The sequence below is a fragment of the Phyllostomus hastatus genome, unplaced genomic scaffold, assembly GCF_019186645.2.
Source record: "Phyllostomus hastatus isolate PE091 unplaced genomic scaffold, TTU_PhHast_1.1 phas_contig_80, whole genome shotgun sequence".
NCBI classification, from domain to species: domain Eukaryota; kingdom Metazoa; phylum Chordata; class Mammalia; order Chiroptera; family Phyllostomidae; genus Phyllostomus; species Phyllostomus hastatus.
In genome coordinates, this window is record NW_025333960.1 from 54,473,149 (window position 1) to 54,490,532 (window position 17,384).

Genomic DNA, 17,384 nt, shown 5'->3' on the forward strand with positions numbered 1-17,384 from the left:
CATCATGTGTCAGGTAAATGGGGAAACGTGTCTGAATGGAGGAGATCGGCGTTTACACTTGACCAGACGAGACTTACTGAGGGAGCAGAACCAGCAGAGTGGGAGTAGAAATGGAGAAAAGAAAAAAGAACAGGGGAACTTTGGGAGGATGTGAGTTCACAGTGCCTCAGTGCCTGATGAAGACACAGTGAGTCGGAAAGAGACGATGAAACACGTGATTTGGACTTGAGTTTCTGGGTGAACCATGGTGCTGTGGATCAACAACAAACAGAACCTAGGAGAAGAGTTAGGCTTGGGGAAAATCTCAGGATGCGGTGTCCATCTGGGGATGTGGCGCCAGTGAGTTCAAGGTCGGCGTCATAAACGTAAGGTCTGGAGCACATCTTGGGGAGTCCCCGTGAGTCTGAGCGCAGCACCGCGCCCCCGAGAGAGCAGAGTGAGATGGACGGGACAACCCCCAGCGGCCTGAGGTCCAGAGCGAACGACTGTTTCACGACCCAGCGGAGTAAAAACCGAGTCGGAGTGTGGCTCCTCCTCACTGTGAAGGTATCTGTGACTAAATTTATCATTTTAATTTTCACGGAAATTATTGCCTAGGGGGGAAGAGCAAGAGCTTAGGGTCAGACTGCATGGGATTTTAATTTTTCTGCTGTAATTTGCAAACTGGGTGACCTTGGGTAAGTTTTTAACTTTTCTAAGCTTTTTTTTACTCCTTTCTAATATAGGAAAGCAGTTTTCTATCCAAATGGTTCGCCAGGTGTGTCTCTATGGGGTTCGAACAGGAATAATCTCACTTTACTTCCAACTATCAGCTTGGACTGGAGAGTTTTCTCTTTCTTGACCTTGACTGAGAGCTTTGGAGAGTCCTGCAGCTCTTCAATTCCGAAGAAACTTCTCGTTACAGCCACTGAGACTCACTTCCAGCTGTCTCAGCTGTTCGAAATGCCGCAGTTGCACAGCACCAAACGCCCGCCCCCGCCGCCCCCCATGCAGTCAGTGCCTCCAGGGGACCCCAGGAGGGAAAGGGGAGACGCACCTTTGTCTCCTTCCCGGGCCACTCCTCCGCCCCATTGTTGAAACCACCTGGTTGAAGAACAGGTGAGAGAAGGAGAAGCCAGCTGCTCTGCTGTGGACTGAACGTGCCCCGCCCCCGCCGCCAAAATTCGTCAGTTCACAACCTAATCCCCAAGACAACAGTATTTGGAGGTGCAGCCTTTTGGGGGGTGATCAGACCACGAGGGGCAGAGCCCTCGAGAGTGGGACTGGCGCCCTGAGAAGGAAGCCCCGGAGAGTGGCCTCCCCCTCCCCCGTGGGCGGGCCCAGGGAGGAGACACTGTCTAGGATCCAGGGGGACAGGCCTCGCCAGACGCTGGCTCTGCCGGCGCCTTGACCTGGGGCCACTGCTCCCCCAGAACTGGGGGGGGGGGTGAGCTCCCGTCGTTAAGAAGCCACTGAGTCTGCGGCGTGTTGTTACAGTAGCCTGAGCAGACTGCAGCGTGGTCCAAAGTTCACGTTGCTCTTCTACAAAACCAGGGAGCAGGGGAAACAATGCAGTTTGGTTTCGAAAGGTCAAGGGATCCCTGTTTTTAATGCATTTTTTTTGTTTTAATGGCATAGTAAGTGATTCTACAATTTTCGTGTCTGGAGCCACCAGGCTCTGTGCGGTCCACGTGGGCGAAGGACTTACCCAAGGTCACACGGCCAGCTTTTAATTGAGGGCCCATAGGACCCCGGTGTTCTGCAAGTGCCTTCAAGGTGAGAGAACGTTCCTTGCCTCAAATGCTGTGACAATGCCTATTTTTATGTCTTGTCACAGAAAAGGATAGACTCCCCCTCGGGGCCAGAGAGCAGAACTATGAAGACACCACACCAGAGGCGCAGAGGGCGGGGGGAAAGGTCAGCTGCCTCCGAGGCCCCGGCATCTGAGCATGGCCAAGAGAGGTATTACTAACTCTGTTGTCTTTAATTCAGCCAGAGTCCTCGGTATTTACCGCGGTGATTTTATTCGTCTTTTTGTCTTCTGCTCCTGGAGGACCGCCACCTGGAGGACAGGGACAGCCTCTGGCTGTCATTTCCGGAGGCTGACACCTAACAGGTGTCCAGGACCGCCTGGCCGAGGAGGGCCCGGAGCCGGCGAGCGCAGGTTGCACCGGCCTCTGCCAGCGAGGAGTCTCCGTCTCTGCGCGGCTCGTGCCGCCGCCTGGGCGTGTCACCCCGTTATCTGATTCTTTTGGACACGGCGGGCTTTTCAGGTCTTGAGAGTCATCATTAAACCCCTAGATCGCCCTGGCCGGTGGGGAATGATAGTCCTGGTCCCCTTAAACTCCTCCTCAGCAGAGACTGGGTTATCAGGACCCCTCTCCAGGCACGACACTGGCTCAGAAGAGACACCTGCAGGGGGGCGGGGGGGCGGTTCCGAGGGGAGCCTGGGAGGCGGACACAGCGCGGCAGGGGAGAGGGTGGAAGGGCAAACACTGACGGCACTCGTGGGCTACCCACACCCCCCCTCCACGTCTTCCTGGACCAGCTTGCCTTTTACTCTCTCGTGTGCATTCTGGGTTGAACAACACTCAGTGGCTACACGTGGGTGGCTATTGGACCTGGACGTGGAAGCCACCCCACGTACCGGCAGAGGGCCAACGAAAGGCCCACAGACGCCCCAGCCACGCAAAGCGTTGGGCGCCAGTCCAGCACGTCGTATTACAACAATCAGTCTTGCGAGGGTCTGAGCAATAGGGGCATAATTATTCAGAATGATTTATAACCATCTCAGAAAGTCTTCGAGTGGCCTAGAGAAATTTTTCGCTAATATGCATTATATCATCTAATGATCTATTTGAGTTTGTCTCAACAGCAAATTCAGAGGTAAAGGGGGAAAAAACAGACAAGCGAACAAACAAAATCTTCTTAAAAGCATGCTCTGGCATTAAGCCAATGAAACAGACAGAAGAACAGGGCTAATTTAAGTTTAAAGGACGGGGACCCCCCTGGTGAGGTTACTGTGTGTTTGGGGATTTGAGGCAGATGACAAACACTAGGGAGGGTCACGAAAGCATCGCACTGACCAGCTACGTGGACACTAAGTCAAGCAGATGCAGGACGACAGCCAAACGGGGTAGAAGTCTGTTGGCCACCTCTCTAGGGCACCAAGAACTCTCCAAAGGATGGAGCCCCTTCCCCACCTGTAAATTGGGGAAGCGACTGCTGTTTGTCACGGAACTGTGGGCAAGCTTCTGCATTGGTGACAACTCGACCCGCTGGTCATTGAGGGGATGGGGAAGAAGGTTTGGGAGGCAGAGGCTGAAGCCAGGCTCACAGGAGGATGCAGAAGAGTTTGAGGAAATGGGAGAAGAAAAAAATATTTGGAGGGAAAGCAAATATTGAAATGAAATAGGTTGGAAATTTGCTTTTGGAAACTTGACATAATTCCCTAATCCAGCTCCTTGAAACCATCAGCAAACCTGTATTTGCATCCATGACACTGCCATGACGTTCGCGTGTTTGGCGTGGGGGGACGGAATGGTTCCCCGGATCAGTCCCCACTCAGACCCAGAGTGGGAGAAGACGCAGCGCAGGACCCTACGGGACAGGTTCCACTATGCACAGAGCATCTTCCCCCACCCCGGCACAGCGGGCTGGGCAGTCCACACAACGAGCACTCGGCGGACCAGAAATCTAGAACTCAGATAGGGAAAGGGCTCGTCCTAGCAATGCAGCTGGGAGACAAGCTGGCCTTACTTTCCAAATCTGGGTTCTTGCAGCCCAGATTTTCCCAGACTTCCCAAACCTAAAGGCTTGGCTGCCGCTGGCTGGCTCCACAGCCGACTTCACTCCACAGGGCCACCTGGCTGGCTCGCCTGTCACCACCAGCTCCAGCGAGGGGCTGTACCCCTTGGACAGGCATGGGCAAGAACAAGTGGGTCCCAGAAAAGATACTGAGTTCTTTCGAAATTTAATAAAAAGGTAAGCCTGTCTTACTTTCTTTGTATGCTTACAATGCAATAAAACAATGAAATAAAATGTGTACAGCAAAGTCTCAGAGGTCAGAGGGAAGATATTTTCGTCGTACTTGTCAATTTGCTCTGAGTGTGAAATTGTTTTGAAATTAATTTTTTAACAAGTCCACAGAAACATCAAGTAGCGCCTGTAGGACAAAATACTCAAAAGGAAGATGCCGAAGTCCACTATGATTTCAGCATTTGAACTTGCCATTGACTTTTTGTTAACTTGTTGGCAACCACAGATTAAGTAAATCAATTATTTTTCTACGGCAAATGAATATAATAGGGCACTTAAAATATGAATATTATTTTATAGGTTTGAAATTGATTCATAATATATAAAATATAAGCAATGTCATTATCATCATTATTATCGATTACTAATACTGATGACTAATATGATGTTGATGATGCCAATGATGAAAGTAAAATATTGAATTAATATTAAAAATCCAGAGGAAATTGTTTGCTTAATTATGATATAGAGACCAATAGCGCATTGTATAACAGATGTTACGGCATCAAAATGGTTAAATTCCAGCATCACTAAGAACATCTTAAAGCTCAACAGTAAAACCACAAAGGGCGAAAAACACCCTCAAGCAAACATGTGTTTAGTTGTTGAGAGCGGGGCATGGCCCTAAATATCCATCCTTCCTGTGTTCAAGTCCAAGCTCGGCTAGGGCGATGACCTTGAGCGCCTTTAAACAGTTTAAATTTATTTTTTAAAATCCAAAACAAGATTGGCAACGACATGTTACAACTCGTGCGAGCTGTAACATCAAATTAGATCATGCACACACGTGCTTAGAGCAATAGGCACATGCTCAGAACGGTGCCTGCATGTGCGATAATAAGAACGCAGTAATTCACTGTTTTTAATGAGGTGAGCATCTCATGATGAGGCGGTAGAAAGCAGGAATCCCACACACGGGACGCACCGCAGGTGTACACGCTGCGTCTCCACCCTTCCCGCAGCTCAGCCTGCAGCGTGGAGTCTGGAACGACTGAGGGCCACAGGCTGTTTACGGGCGTTGAGTGAGCCCACGAAACCATGAATCATAGCTAGGCTTGATCTCAGGGAGTATTGCGTCACCTGCGAAGTGATGTCAGTGTTTTGACCGTATGCTCCTGTAGCAAATTCATAATGACACTGTGCCCAGCGCTGGTCTCATGAGTAAACGGAAACTCTGAGAGATTATGTAAACCTCCGTTGCCAAAAGTCACATAATAAGAGTGTCTCAAAGCCAGGACCTGAATTCAGGCAACCTGGCACTGTGGTCCATGCTCATCACATTTCAGGAAACTATGCATTTTCCCACGCTGCCCCCCTTGTATGAAACTACGAGGAAACTATGAAGCGCTGAGAAGAACTGGTTTATGTAGAAAACAAAACAAAACCAAAGACCTATCCGAAGACACCACAGCAACCACTGAGCACGTTGCCAGTGCCCTCTGAGAGGCCTGGGAGTCCTCCAGGGCACTTCAGAGGAAAGGCCTGAGTAGACTCTCTCTAGTGGCGCGTGCATTACGAATTAGGGCCTCGGGTGATGAGTGATTCTTTTCCCCGATGACGATACACAGGTCACATTGAACATACCTTGGAACCACTGAAGAACTTTTCTAGGCATAAAAGAACATCTCATCCCCAGGTAATGAGAAGACCCTATCAGATCACATGCTTAGAACTATTTGTACGGCAGGTTAACAGAAAGCTGAGCCTTATGATCCAGAATAGAACACGTGAGTTGTTGCTAGAAGAAAACATACATCCGATTCAAGCTCAAGAAGCGCAGCCCAAGGACGTACATGCCAACGCCAACACTTTGTGCAGGAAACGGAATACCCTATTTATTCATTCAAGGGCTACACTCCTGTATTAAGGGTTCATAAACAGTTCAGATGGGAATGGCATCTGTGTTTTTTTCTAGAAACTGGGGGAGCAGAACAAACCAACGAGAGAAGAGGCCGGCAGAGCCCGCAGGCACAGCGCACGGCCTGGAGCTCCGGCAGCCCGCAGCGGCAGGACCGCCAGGCCCCCACCACCTGGGCGCTTGGAGGACTGAGGTGCGCAGCCCTGCTGGGGGGGGAGGGGGGCGCTGGAAGCAGCTGGGGAGGGGAGGGCGGCGGGCGGTGAGCAGGGCCAGCGCCCAGGAAGACAGAGAACAGAATAGACAGGATGGAAATAATACCAAAAGGAAAACAGTTCAAAGAAAAATCAGCATGGTGGTACATGTTTTTAAATGACCTCTTCTTTTTCATCTAAAAGTGAGCTGCAAGTATTATTTCCAGATGAGGAAGGATCAGGGAAAGGGGGATAAACGGTGACGGAAGGAGACCGGACTCCGGGTGGCGAACACACAACACAATCCCCAGAAGGCGCATCACAGAAGCACACACCTGAAACCTCTATGTCAACGCTCCTGCGAGCCGATGTCACCTCCCCAACTCAGCAAGAAGGGTGATGATTAAAAGAAAGTCACCCGCACATGCAAAAGAGAGAGCAGCAACGTTCTTACCCGTTAACCAATTATCCACAGCCGCAGGTCTCCGCGAGGCTGACTCGCGTGAAGCCCACGGACACCCTCCGTGTCAGACTTCACTTGTCATTGCCATGACAACCCCGTGCTCCCTGCTCTTTCATCGGCGCGGCGCGGACCGCTCCCCACCCGCCCTCCTGCTTGCCCCCGCGTCTGCGGGGGGACTCTCCTTCCTTCCCGACAGCGCTGGCGCGAGTCCTCGAGCCTGGGACGCTTTCAAGTGGCCCTGATTTCTCCCGGAGTCTCTTGGAGAAACTCCTCGGGGCTTTGAAGTGCAAATTCCAGAAGAAACGTTTCCAGGGAATGGAAGCCTTCTGATCTGGCGCATGATTGATGGGGAACAAAACAGAAGTGGCATATTTATGACTAACATGCACTCCTGCTTAAACAAGTCAAGTCCAAGTTTTGCGGGTAACTGCCCCGCTGACGGCGAAGAGCTCGGAGATCTCGTCCTCACCCTGATTCTCCCGGCCGTCCGGGCGAGGGGGGGCGTCTGCAAGCTGTTGCAAAGGGGCGGACGGAAGCAGAATTTCAAGCAAGTCGGCTTCGCTGCGGGCGGGTGGGAAGCCAGCCGACTGAGCAAGCAAGGACACACAGCTCAGCTGTTCTGAAGCCGGGACACCAGGCAGCCGTGCCGTGAGGAGACGGAGGCTTCAAGGGTGCCAGGTTCCACAAACAGCTGCCACCGCCACAAACAAAAGCACCACCGATCCACGCGCACCTCCGGGCAGAACGGCACGTGGTTATTTTGTGGTGTGTGTGGACGTCTGTATACATAAAGATGCTCACACAAAACCAGATATAGATATAGATACAGATATAGATATAGATATAAATACAGAATCCATTTCTGCGTGGGAAAATCCAGCTAAGCAAAGTGCCTGTCCTGCATTTGGAACACAGGTGTTCTCGGTTCTGGATGTCAAGTCTGAGCTGGGTCCGAGTTCAGACCCAGACTTGTCAGGGTTGTGTTTTTTCCTGCAGGCTCTCGGAGAGAATCCACTCCTCGCCTCTTCCGGCGTCTAGAGGGTTCTCACATTCCTTGGCTTGCGGGTCCTCCCCCCACCTTCAGAGCCAGAAATAGCCGCTGGAGTCTTCCTTCCATCACAGGATCTGACGAGGACCTTCTGCCTCGCTTCTCCAGACCGGAGGGCTGTGTGGTTCCATGGGGCCCTCCCAGGCAACCCAAGCTAATCCTCCCGTGTGAGAGTCAGCTGGTTGGCAGCCTTAATCCAACCTACGATCTTAATTTTCCACGGCCATGTAACCGAATCTGCTCAAATTCCAGGACATAGGACATAAACATTTTTTTGGGGGGGGTGTCTTCTACATCTGGTTTCTTCTTTCTTATACTTTATGAAGTCTGCGTGGGCAAGATGGGTCTTGTGTGTACTGTATTTCTACTGTGCTAGCATAGCAGATCAATAAATATTTGTTGAACAAATGTAAGCCTCAAATATACCCTCATGGAAATTAAGTTGCTCTGTGCATTCACTTTAAGAATAGCAACGTGAGCTGTACTCACATCGCTACAATGGAATGCAAATTCTAAAATAAGAAAATGCTTTTGGTCAAGAACCAAACAATGTGAGTAGTTTTCCTGATAATCCCTTGATTTATTTTGCCCATACACAAAATAACAATAAGCCTCCAATTATCTGTAAATTGTTCTGAAAGAAAATGTTTTTTAAAAATGAAGAGGCTAGACTATTTTATTAAGCAAAATATAGAGAATGTTTATAATTTGAAAAGCATTCGTCTTGCATATACAGTAAGTTAAATGCTAGAGTTCTCTAAAGGAAGATGACTGAGAAGCCCAGTAACTATTGACACTCAGAAAAAAGCAAGTGCGGGCAAAATGGAGAGAGAGCACATGCAGTATTTCTCTGTTTTGTTTCTTGGATATTGTCCTTGCTCAAATGATGTGATTTCTCCTTAGGACCATGTAAGTGAAGAGTGGTGGATTCTGGTCCTTTGACATTGGGGCTACTACGTGACCGAGTGCAGAGGTGACATTCTGGCTGAGTCATGGCCTCGGCACGCCCTTCCGTCCATCCCCTTCACGCATGTTGGTAAGCAGTGCCCAGCCCCAGCAGCAGGCATGGATGTGGTCTGCTCCCGGGGTTCCCGAGGGGAGCGGGATCGGCCCTTCTCTCCCCCTCCCCAGAGCACCCCAATGCTGTGCTGTTGTGCAGCAGCCCCGGAGGGAGGGAGGGTGCTGGCCACTGGAAGCAACTGGCCTCACAAGAAAAAGTCAGAGACGTGTGTGACGAAGGAGGAAACACTGTGAGACGTCTAGGAGAAAGAAATGAGAGTTTCCCCTCGAGTACTTCGCCATGCAAGCTACAGGTTTCAGGTCACGGGACCAGGACCCGCAGCTGACCGAGTCGGCGGCACGGATGCTCGAGGAGCACGGGCAGTGGACCCTGGGCTTCCTGAAGGCCCCCACGGGCCGCAGAGGCACAATTCTGTGTTAGAGGGAGCGGGCGGGCGGATTGGCCACCGTGACCTGAGAGGCGTCGCAGACAACACGGAAGAGGTGAGTTTCTCAATGCATACACCAGTTAACGGTGAGATGTGAGTGAGCTAGTACTACCCCTTAATTAAACTTCCCAATATAACTGTACTAACAGTACTTGCAATCTGTGGTGTAATTAGAGTCCTGATCTCTCCCCTGTATGGAAAGTGTGTCAGCCCGGGGTTGCATAACCACCGAGGTACAAGCAGGAGCTGAACTTCTACTACACGGGGTTGACGCACCTGGCCGACACTTCTTCTCTAGACCTTGGTGGCTTCACCTTTACGATGGAAAGGTCAGAGGAGATGAACTTCAAGGTCTGTTTTGGCTCTAAGGAAAATGCACGTCTACAAGACAAATAGACCCGAGACCCTGTGCGGTCTGGTCCCGGGGGCACCATTCTCAGACACACGCCGTCCAGCCACGAGCCGCTAAATCAACAGGAGCACGCACGACACGTTCCTCCACCTCCGCAGGGCACGACGGGACGGGGAAGGCACGCGCTCTGTGCAGGGAACTTCTTAAACACCGTCCTTCTCCTTCGTGGCTGCTTTCAACATTCTCTGCACAGATGGAAGCTAATCCGGGAAATTTTCTCTCCCACTCTCAACTTCTCTCCTGAACACCCACCTAGACCAAAGCATCTCTCTCTCTCCCTCTCTCTCTCCCTCTCTCTGTCTCTCCCCCTCCCTCTCCCCCTCTCTCTCTCTCTCTCTCTCTCTCATCCCTCTGCCTGCATCCTATATTGGATACATCAGATCCACCAAGTCGGGGGCTGGCTGGATGAAGCTGTCCTCGTGTGGTACCAATCAGATGTTGATAAATTTGTCCCTCTGTCACTCTGAAATTTTCTTAAGATTTTATTTATTTATTTTTAGAGAGGGAAGGGAGGGAGAAAGAGAGACAGAGAGAAACATCAATGTGCAGTTGCTGGGGGCTGTGGCCTGCAACTCAGGCATGTGCCCCGACTGGGAATTGAACCTGTGATGCTTTGGTTCGCAGCCCGCGCTCAATCCACTGAGCTACGCCAGCCAGGGACTCTGAAATTTTTAACTGCGTTTCCTGAAACATCTGCCTCAAGAAGACATGTGACTTTGCACCATACATTTCCCTTTTGTCATCCTTTGCTGGAGCTGAAATGAAAACATGTTGGGTCTACAGCAAATGTCTGATAGAAAGACAATACCAACTACCTGACCCAAATGTAGTCGATACTGTATTTCTCTGTGAAAAACAAAGTCACCGAATAAAGGCCTTCTGTTAACCTTAGCCTCTCAAACTTTTAGTCTTTCCTTTTTTTAGAGCAAAACCCAAATGAAACTCCAGTTGTTAAAAAATGATGCAGACGTATGTCTATTTTTTTTTCCTCTTTACCAGGACATAGATCAGAAGTCTGATTTCTTGACAAGAAAATGTAGGCACTTTCAGCACAGTTAACACTCACACATGCATTTACATTTTGGATTTTTTTTAAAGAAAGGAAAAGTATTGCCCTGAATAATTAAACCTGCGTCGAACCCATGACAATATTTTACTAAATAATATATTTGATTTAACATGCATAGAAACCTCTTTAAGACTCTCAGTTGAAATCACTGCACTGCAGTGTATTTCCATCGCTTTGAAGTTGGTCAGAACCGAGTCGGAGAGGCGAGGAACCGGGGAGAATGCCCCTAACACACTTTGAGCTCCTCAGATGAAAGGTGCTATTTAAGTACAAAGTAACATCAGAAATTCAACTTATTTAACAGCTTCATTCACTTCCACGCCGCATCTAACTCCACCTCACCTACTTGGTGCTTTACATCACAGCTCCCCAACAGGCTATGCATAACTTTGTTTCACAAAACGCGTTCAGAAAACGTATCGTCCACAGAGGAAGGTCCCGGGGCACCTCATGCTGTGTCTGCCCGCGCACAGCAGAAAGTCTGTCCATTAGGGAGTAGGAGATGGGGTGAACAAATGACGTTTGTCCCTAAAGACGCTGAACAGGTTACTCTCCCCCAGAGCGGGCAGTGTCCTGGGTGTTTCTCTTTCTTCATATGGAACCAAGTCCCTGGTTGTGTCACTGGGATGGAGAGGGACAGACACTGCCACACGTTTTTTCTCCACTTTGTATTTTCCCCTGGCGGAGAACGGTGAGGCATGGAGGCTGCTGGCTGGCAAGGGAAGTTATTTTCTACTCAAAAGTTGTTCTTCGAGTATTAAAAAAAACGGCAGAATATGGAGAAATGGTATTCTCCCTTCTAAAAATTCCTTTAAAAAGTACCTATTCTAGTATTTTTGCTTTTTAGATATTTTATCCTAAGTAACTTTACTGACACAAGTACCATGGTGTCATTTCTCAAACATGAAGGCATCGCTGATGATGCCGATAGATGTTCAGTGTTTCTCGGTCTCGGTCCCTGCAGGTCCTCCTCATTCCTTCATGGCTGCTGCCTGGGCACTCATATTTGGTGACTGTTCTTCTAGTATTACTGAAATACTTTCATCACAAATATTTTCTATTTTTTAAGATTTTATTTATTTACTTTTAGAGAGAGGGAAAGGGGAAGAGAAAGAGAGGGAGAGAAACATCAATGTGTGGATGTCTCTCGTGCGCCCCCTACCGGGGACCTAGCCTGCAAGCCAGGCATGTGCCCTGACTAGGAATTGAACTGGCGACCCTTTGGTTCACAGGCCTCGCAGGCCAGCGATCAATCCACTGAACCACACCAGCCAGGGCACAAATATTTTCTCATTATTCCTTTTTATATAATAAATTTGGTTTAAATCTTTTTTAAGAAAACAAAATTGTCCTAAGAGGAAAAAAAAACAATATCATTCTGCTACTCTGAGCCCTTTTAGACATTTTCTCATTAAATTACCTGTGGGTTATCAAATTTTCCGTCATCTAACTTCTAACATTGCCAGTGATCCTGAAATCACGTCTCCTCTCAAGACTGGGAGAGCGTACTGTTGAGTAGTCGTCTCCGCACGACTCTGTTCACAAGGAAAGAAGAGAGGTTCCTCCCCACCGGGGCTCTGGGCCCCCCACCCTCCTCTAAGCCTCACCCGACCCTTCAGCTCTTCAGACCCCAGGACTGACCAGCTGGCTGCTGCCTACTGCTCAGCCTCACTCTGCTTCTGTCGTCTGGTGATTCATCACTGCCCGGTGGACCTGGGTGATCACATGGTATCCAAAACCCAGCGCAATTCCTGCGCTCAGCGAGGCATCATCGGGGTGAGTCAGGAGATGCAGGAAAAGCCCCGTGTTTCCGCAACACCTTCCCTGGCTCCGCCCTCCTCCGTCCAGGCCCAGCTGGCTGGCTCCCCTGGCCAGCCGCTGGGAAGCAGAGCTACTGGCGACCCAGGAGCCAGGGAGGGACGGGCATTAGTTTTGTTTTGTTTTTAAGTTGAGTAGAAAAGAAAGTCAAAGAGACATTCTCTGATGTCACTAAAATACCAAGAATCCGAAACATGTTTTACGGTAAGAGCTGACACGAACGAATGTGCGTCCTGGTCAGGCCAGGAAGAAGCTGGAGCCTGGGAAGGGGCTGACCTCCCAGGCCGAGGCCCAGGGCGCCACTGACAAACGGACCCACGCCCTGGAGGAGCCCCGGGCACCGTGGCTGCCTGCCGTCACCTAAGCTTCGTCATCTGAGCTTCGGTGACTGCGTTCCACCCCTGCCATCGACCTCCTGGTTATCCTCTGCACACCTACGTGTGGCTGCTCGTAAGAAGAATGGAGCTACGCAATTCTAAGAATCCTCACTGAAACGTGTACTTGTTTATGTGTGTGCATGTATGTATACGTATCAGTGTATACATGCACACACGTATACTCAGTCTTTTTAGCTTGGATAACTGGTGTGAATCACTCCTACGGATAGGTGCATTTTCCGAGACCGGGGGATGAAGATCCGGATTGCAGCCTGTGATTAATTCACAAAGATAATGAAGACCACCTGGCCTTCCCACGGCCGTGTCTGAGCTGACACATCTTGTGACTGCCGTCGGAAGCCACTGGAACCCCCACGCAGAGTCCTAGATCCACTTAGACAAACCTACCGAGAAAGGGTGGCATCGTGGCCACAGGAGTTTTGCCTATCAGGGCAAGAGCTGCTGTAACTGCAGAAATCAGGGGCACTGGTCCACCTAATAACCTGTACGGACCAGGCCTCCTCTGCTTTTAAAGGGCCGGTGGTCCAATGAGTGAAAGTAACGGTGACCCACAGTTCAGATCACAGAGGACGTGAATAAACTCATCATTATGCATTGGTTGGCAATCAACGCACCCTCCTGCGACGGTCAATATTATCCCGATTGCACAAGTAAAAATTTTGCGAGTAAAATACTGAGGCAGAGAGTGTTAAGGATTATGTGCAAACTCTGCAGCGAGGGAGAAACAAGAAAGTCAAGGACTGGCAGCCGCATCTGGGTCCACGCCTCCCAGCCAGGCCAGGCCAGGCCACGCAGCTGCCCCCCAACCCCCGTGACTTCGGCCACGCCCTGTAACTTACGTCACGACGTTCCTATAACTTACGTCGTGACGTTGACTCCAGAGTGTCCTCCCCGGGGAGCTTCCCCAAACTCCTGCCCGGAGCCTCCTACCCAGTAAAAACGTAGCCAGGGGGAACCGGCCCTGCCCGACTCCTTGTTCCCCAGCTGCGGCCTCCGTCACCACCCCCTGCCCCCTCACCCCCACACCTCCCCCACCCCCCCCACTCCCACGCACTGCCTACTGGGCTCCCTGGGCCCCGCGGCCTTCTGGACAGAACCCGGTGCAGACGGCGGGGCCCCCGGGCAGCGGCCTGGGGCCGCGGAGCACCGACCTCCGCTGCCACGGAGGTTTGCAAATCTCCTCCCGAGGGCCCCGCTGTTGCCTCCTGGGCCCGGAGTCCACTCCCCTCTGTGGGGGTCAACGTGGAAGCCTCGGTCAATCCCCCACGCGTCCTCAGTTTCACGGAATCGTCTCCTCGTGTTTCCCCCGCCCCCCGACTCAGCCGCGCCTGGTAAGGACGCCTCCTTCTCTAGACAACCCGAGGTGCCCCTAAAGCAGGGGCGTCCAGCCTTCTGGCCACACGGGAAGAAGAAGAGTTGTCTTGGGCCACCCGTTACATACACAAACCCTCACAAAGGCTGATGAGCAAAAAAAAAAAAAGATTTTAAGTTAAATGCATGATTTTGTGTTGGGCTGCATTCGCAGCCATCCTGGGCCATGGGATGGACACCCTGCAAAGGAAGGGGGGGTGAGGAGCCCCGGTCAGGGGCCGGCGTGGCCATTCCCAACTGGGGGGGCGGGGCCCTGTACCCTTCGGGGGTCTCAGGCAGAGCCCCAAGGGCTCCTCCCCCCTGCCCCCCCCATGCGTATGCTGATACATGGGGCTAGTTGACCCTCGCTCCTTTATAAAACCACGGTTTTTAATCCTGGACACGAATCCCTCCGTCCCCAACTCCAGGATGAAAATGTAACTTCCAAAAGCTTAGACTTCTCGTTAGGCCCTGGTTCTACTCAAAATGATCAGTTAAGTAAAAAATACATCTACTTCCGTTTGCAGCTCTGGCGCCAATAAAGTCACCCGAATCTCCGCACCTTTTGGGAATACATCCAGTGAGCTCAAGCGCCATGGGTTCGATACCCATGATTTCTGTAAACTACACAGTATTAGCAAAGCACAATTAAAGCCACAATCTCCCAGTGGTATTATAAAAATGTCCCTAACGTTCCAGTTGAGTATGCATGATACAGTTACCTTCTAACTTAGTCAACATAAAGCATACTCTCATAGTGAATGTCATCATTAATTTTGTATCATTTTCACAATCTCAGTGCTGGAACTGAGCACCCTAGCCCCGCTCTGAGCTTGCCTCTCTAACATAGAATGGAAACTTCGACAAACCTTACAAACCTTCTAACTTCATCCATCACCTGTAATAAGTAAAACAGGATGTACAAACTGGAAAAAAAAACATGCAATTGTATATAAATGATGTGCTTTATGTAATCGGATTTATTTTTCCATTAAAAAAAAGGACTTCTCTTCATCAAGTGTCAAATCGCTCTAGCCTGACATTCTCGCAGTTCAAAACCGTGATAACCGATTTTTCTTGTGTTCGATGATAACTCATCATCAAGTGAGCCCGTCCACATCACAGACCCTTTTCAACATCCGCAGGTTAAAAGGAGAGCTGACATGGAATGTGCAATTATATAATTGCAGATAATCACCGCCAGGCCTCGCAAATGAACATTTGACTGCTCTGGGTCTCGGCTCTCCTTTCATCCCAACCCCCCAGTGATCTGCATTTCTATAAAGAGATTAGACTGCTTTGTCCTAAGATCCATTCGCTTTAAAAATTATGATTTTTCAGAACAAACGGACTTTTCATTCAACATCCCCAAAGATCATTTTGATGGATACATTTTACAAAGCTGCAATGGCCTTTTCCAGTTTATTGGGATTTCATGTGTAATTAGTTTCTTTATTGCAGACGGTCTCCGAAATGACACATTGCAGAACAATGGAAGTCCGTGTAATTAACTGTCCTTCTCTTGGCCGGCCAGGCCCCGAGTCACTGCACTTAACCTCTCCTGCGGGCTGCATGGAAACTTACTTCCCCTTCAGAACTGGTGAGGTGAACAAGACGGCACGACAGGTTTGCTTTCTGATAGAGCTGGGAAATTCTTTGAAAAATGATAAAGCTGTCTGACAAAAGTTCTTATACTAGAAAGATATTCAACCAACAAAGAACAAAATGAAAGGAAAAAACAAGATCTTACTTACCGGGTGTGAAGTTGTATCGAGCTGAAAATCCCATCGATTCCAGCTCTCCATCGGCAAAAAATTTAATCCATAGAAATCTTCCACTGGATTTTATTGTAGGTGGGTTTTGTTGTCCACAAAAACGTCCAATTATTGGCGAAAACCCAAAAGGTCCATCGCGAACTTCAATATGATCAAATTTACATTCCCAAGATGGTTCAATCGAGTACTTTTCGTCAAAGTGAAGTTCAATGCACTGTCTCGGGGCCGCTGAAAAATAGAGAAAGCATGTCTAGAAGGTCCTTCGGAAGTCTTTAAGTTTTCTGATTCCCCTGCACATTTTACCTGCACACCCATCACACTCGGAGCGCGAGCTGTCGGACACACAAAGCAAGTGCGCCGTTATTAGCTCTTTGAGGATTAATGCTTCCATGAAGCTGTCTAAGGGCCGAGCCTCAGGCTTGGGAAAAGCTATTCTTCCGATACAAAGTGGCCATTTCAATGTCTAACACGGAACTGAAAAATCACAGTATTTTCATGAAAGACTGCCCGCTCAGGCTGAGGAAGTAGGAGGCATCTCTCTATTGTGTTTTCCGCCTTTCCTGGGCTACCTAGTGGAAAGGTCAGGTACCCCCCGAGAACCGGGTGGCGGAAGTTAAACAACCATTCGAATAATCCCATCCAGATGGCCCCGATAAGGGGAAACTGCCCGTACAGGTCATTGAGAGCAATGTTTCTTCGAACACAAATCTTATCACGTCCCTCGCAGGTGCAAACCTCCTCAGCACCCCTCTTATCAGTTCCGGGAGGCTGATCCAAGCCCTCGACACCTGAGACCCTTCAGGGCCCCTCCACCCCTACTGCCAGGCCCCCCTAGCTCTGCCCGCAGCCCAAGCTCAAGTCACTGCAGAGAGACTGTCTTTTCTGAGCTAACACGCTCTTTGGGGCCTTCCCGCGTTGTCCCGCTCTCCTGAGCATCTAAATACCTCCGACTCTGCTAACTCCCGTTTGTACAGGCGAATCTCGCTTAAGAGGGACCTCCCTAAATCTACTCAGTGAAGACGGGACTGGATCTGTTCACCTTTTCCCAGCGCTCAGCACGGTGCTTGTTAGTAAGGACCTGTCAAAACGGCCTCTGTTGAGGGAATTGTAGCTTGCTGCCTCCCTAAATGTCTCCACAGCTCTCTGAAGCATCGCGGAGGAGCCGTCTGGGGCAGCTCCAGAAAGCTCCGCGTGGGTCCGTTTGCTAGCGCCCCCTTATTCTGCCCTCGTGACGTCTGTCTACACAGTTCAAAATGCAGGCACTCTGGAAGGACCCCCGGGCAGGATATCCCGGAACAGGCAGAATAGTTGTTGACATGGCCACACACATTTCTCTCAGTTTGCAAACAGCTGTTGACTTGAGCCCTCTGCGTGCTTCTCAGCCACCTGGCCCCCTCCAGGGGCCACCCCTGCAGACCCCCGAGAGGGAAGTCCTGGGGCAGCCGGGCCTGCCCCGCCCCCCACACGTGGTCGGTAATCGTGCCGCCCGACTGCTGTCCGCACCGCACGGCGCCTGAGCTCCGCGCCGAATATCACC

At 50.2% G+C, this 17,384-nt stretch overlaps 1 protein-coding gene across 4 annotated transcripts in view; it reads right to left on the reverse strand.

Annotated features, from left to right (window-relative positions):
* Window positions 1-17,384, reverse strand: part of NETO1 (neuropilin and tolloid like 1) — a 73,398-nt gene that overhangs the window by 47,894 nt on the left and 8,120 nt on the right. For all 4 annotated transcript variants that reach the window (XM_045850057.1, XM_045850058.1, XM_045850059.1 and 1 more), the window contains exon 4: window positions 15,827-16,075. In XM_045850057.1, the coding sequence (XP_045706013.1) occupies window positions 15,827-16,075 (249 nt within the window). The remainder of the gene's footprint in view (window positions 1-15,826; window positions 16,076-17,384) is intronic.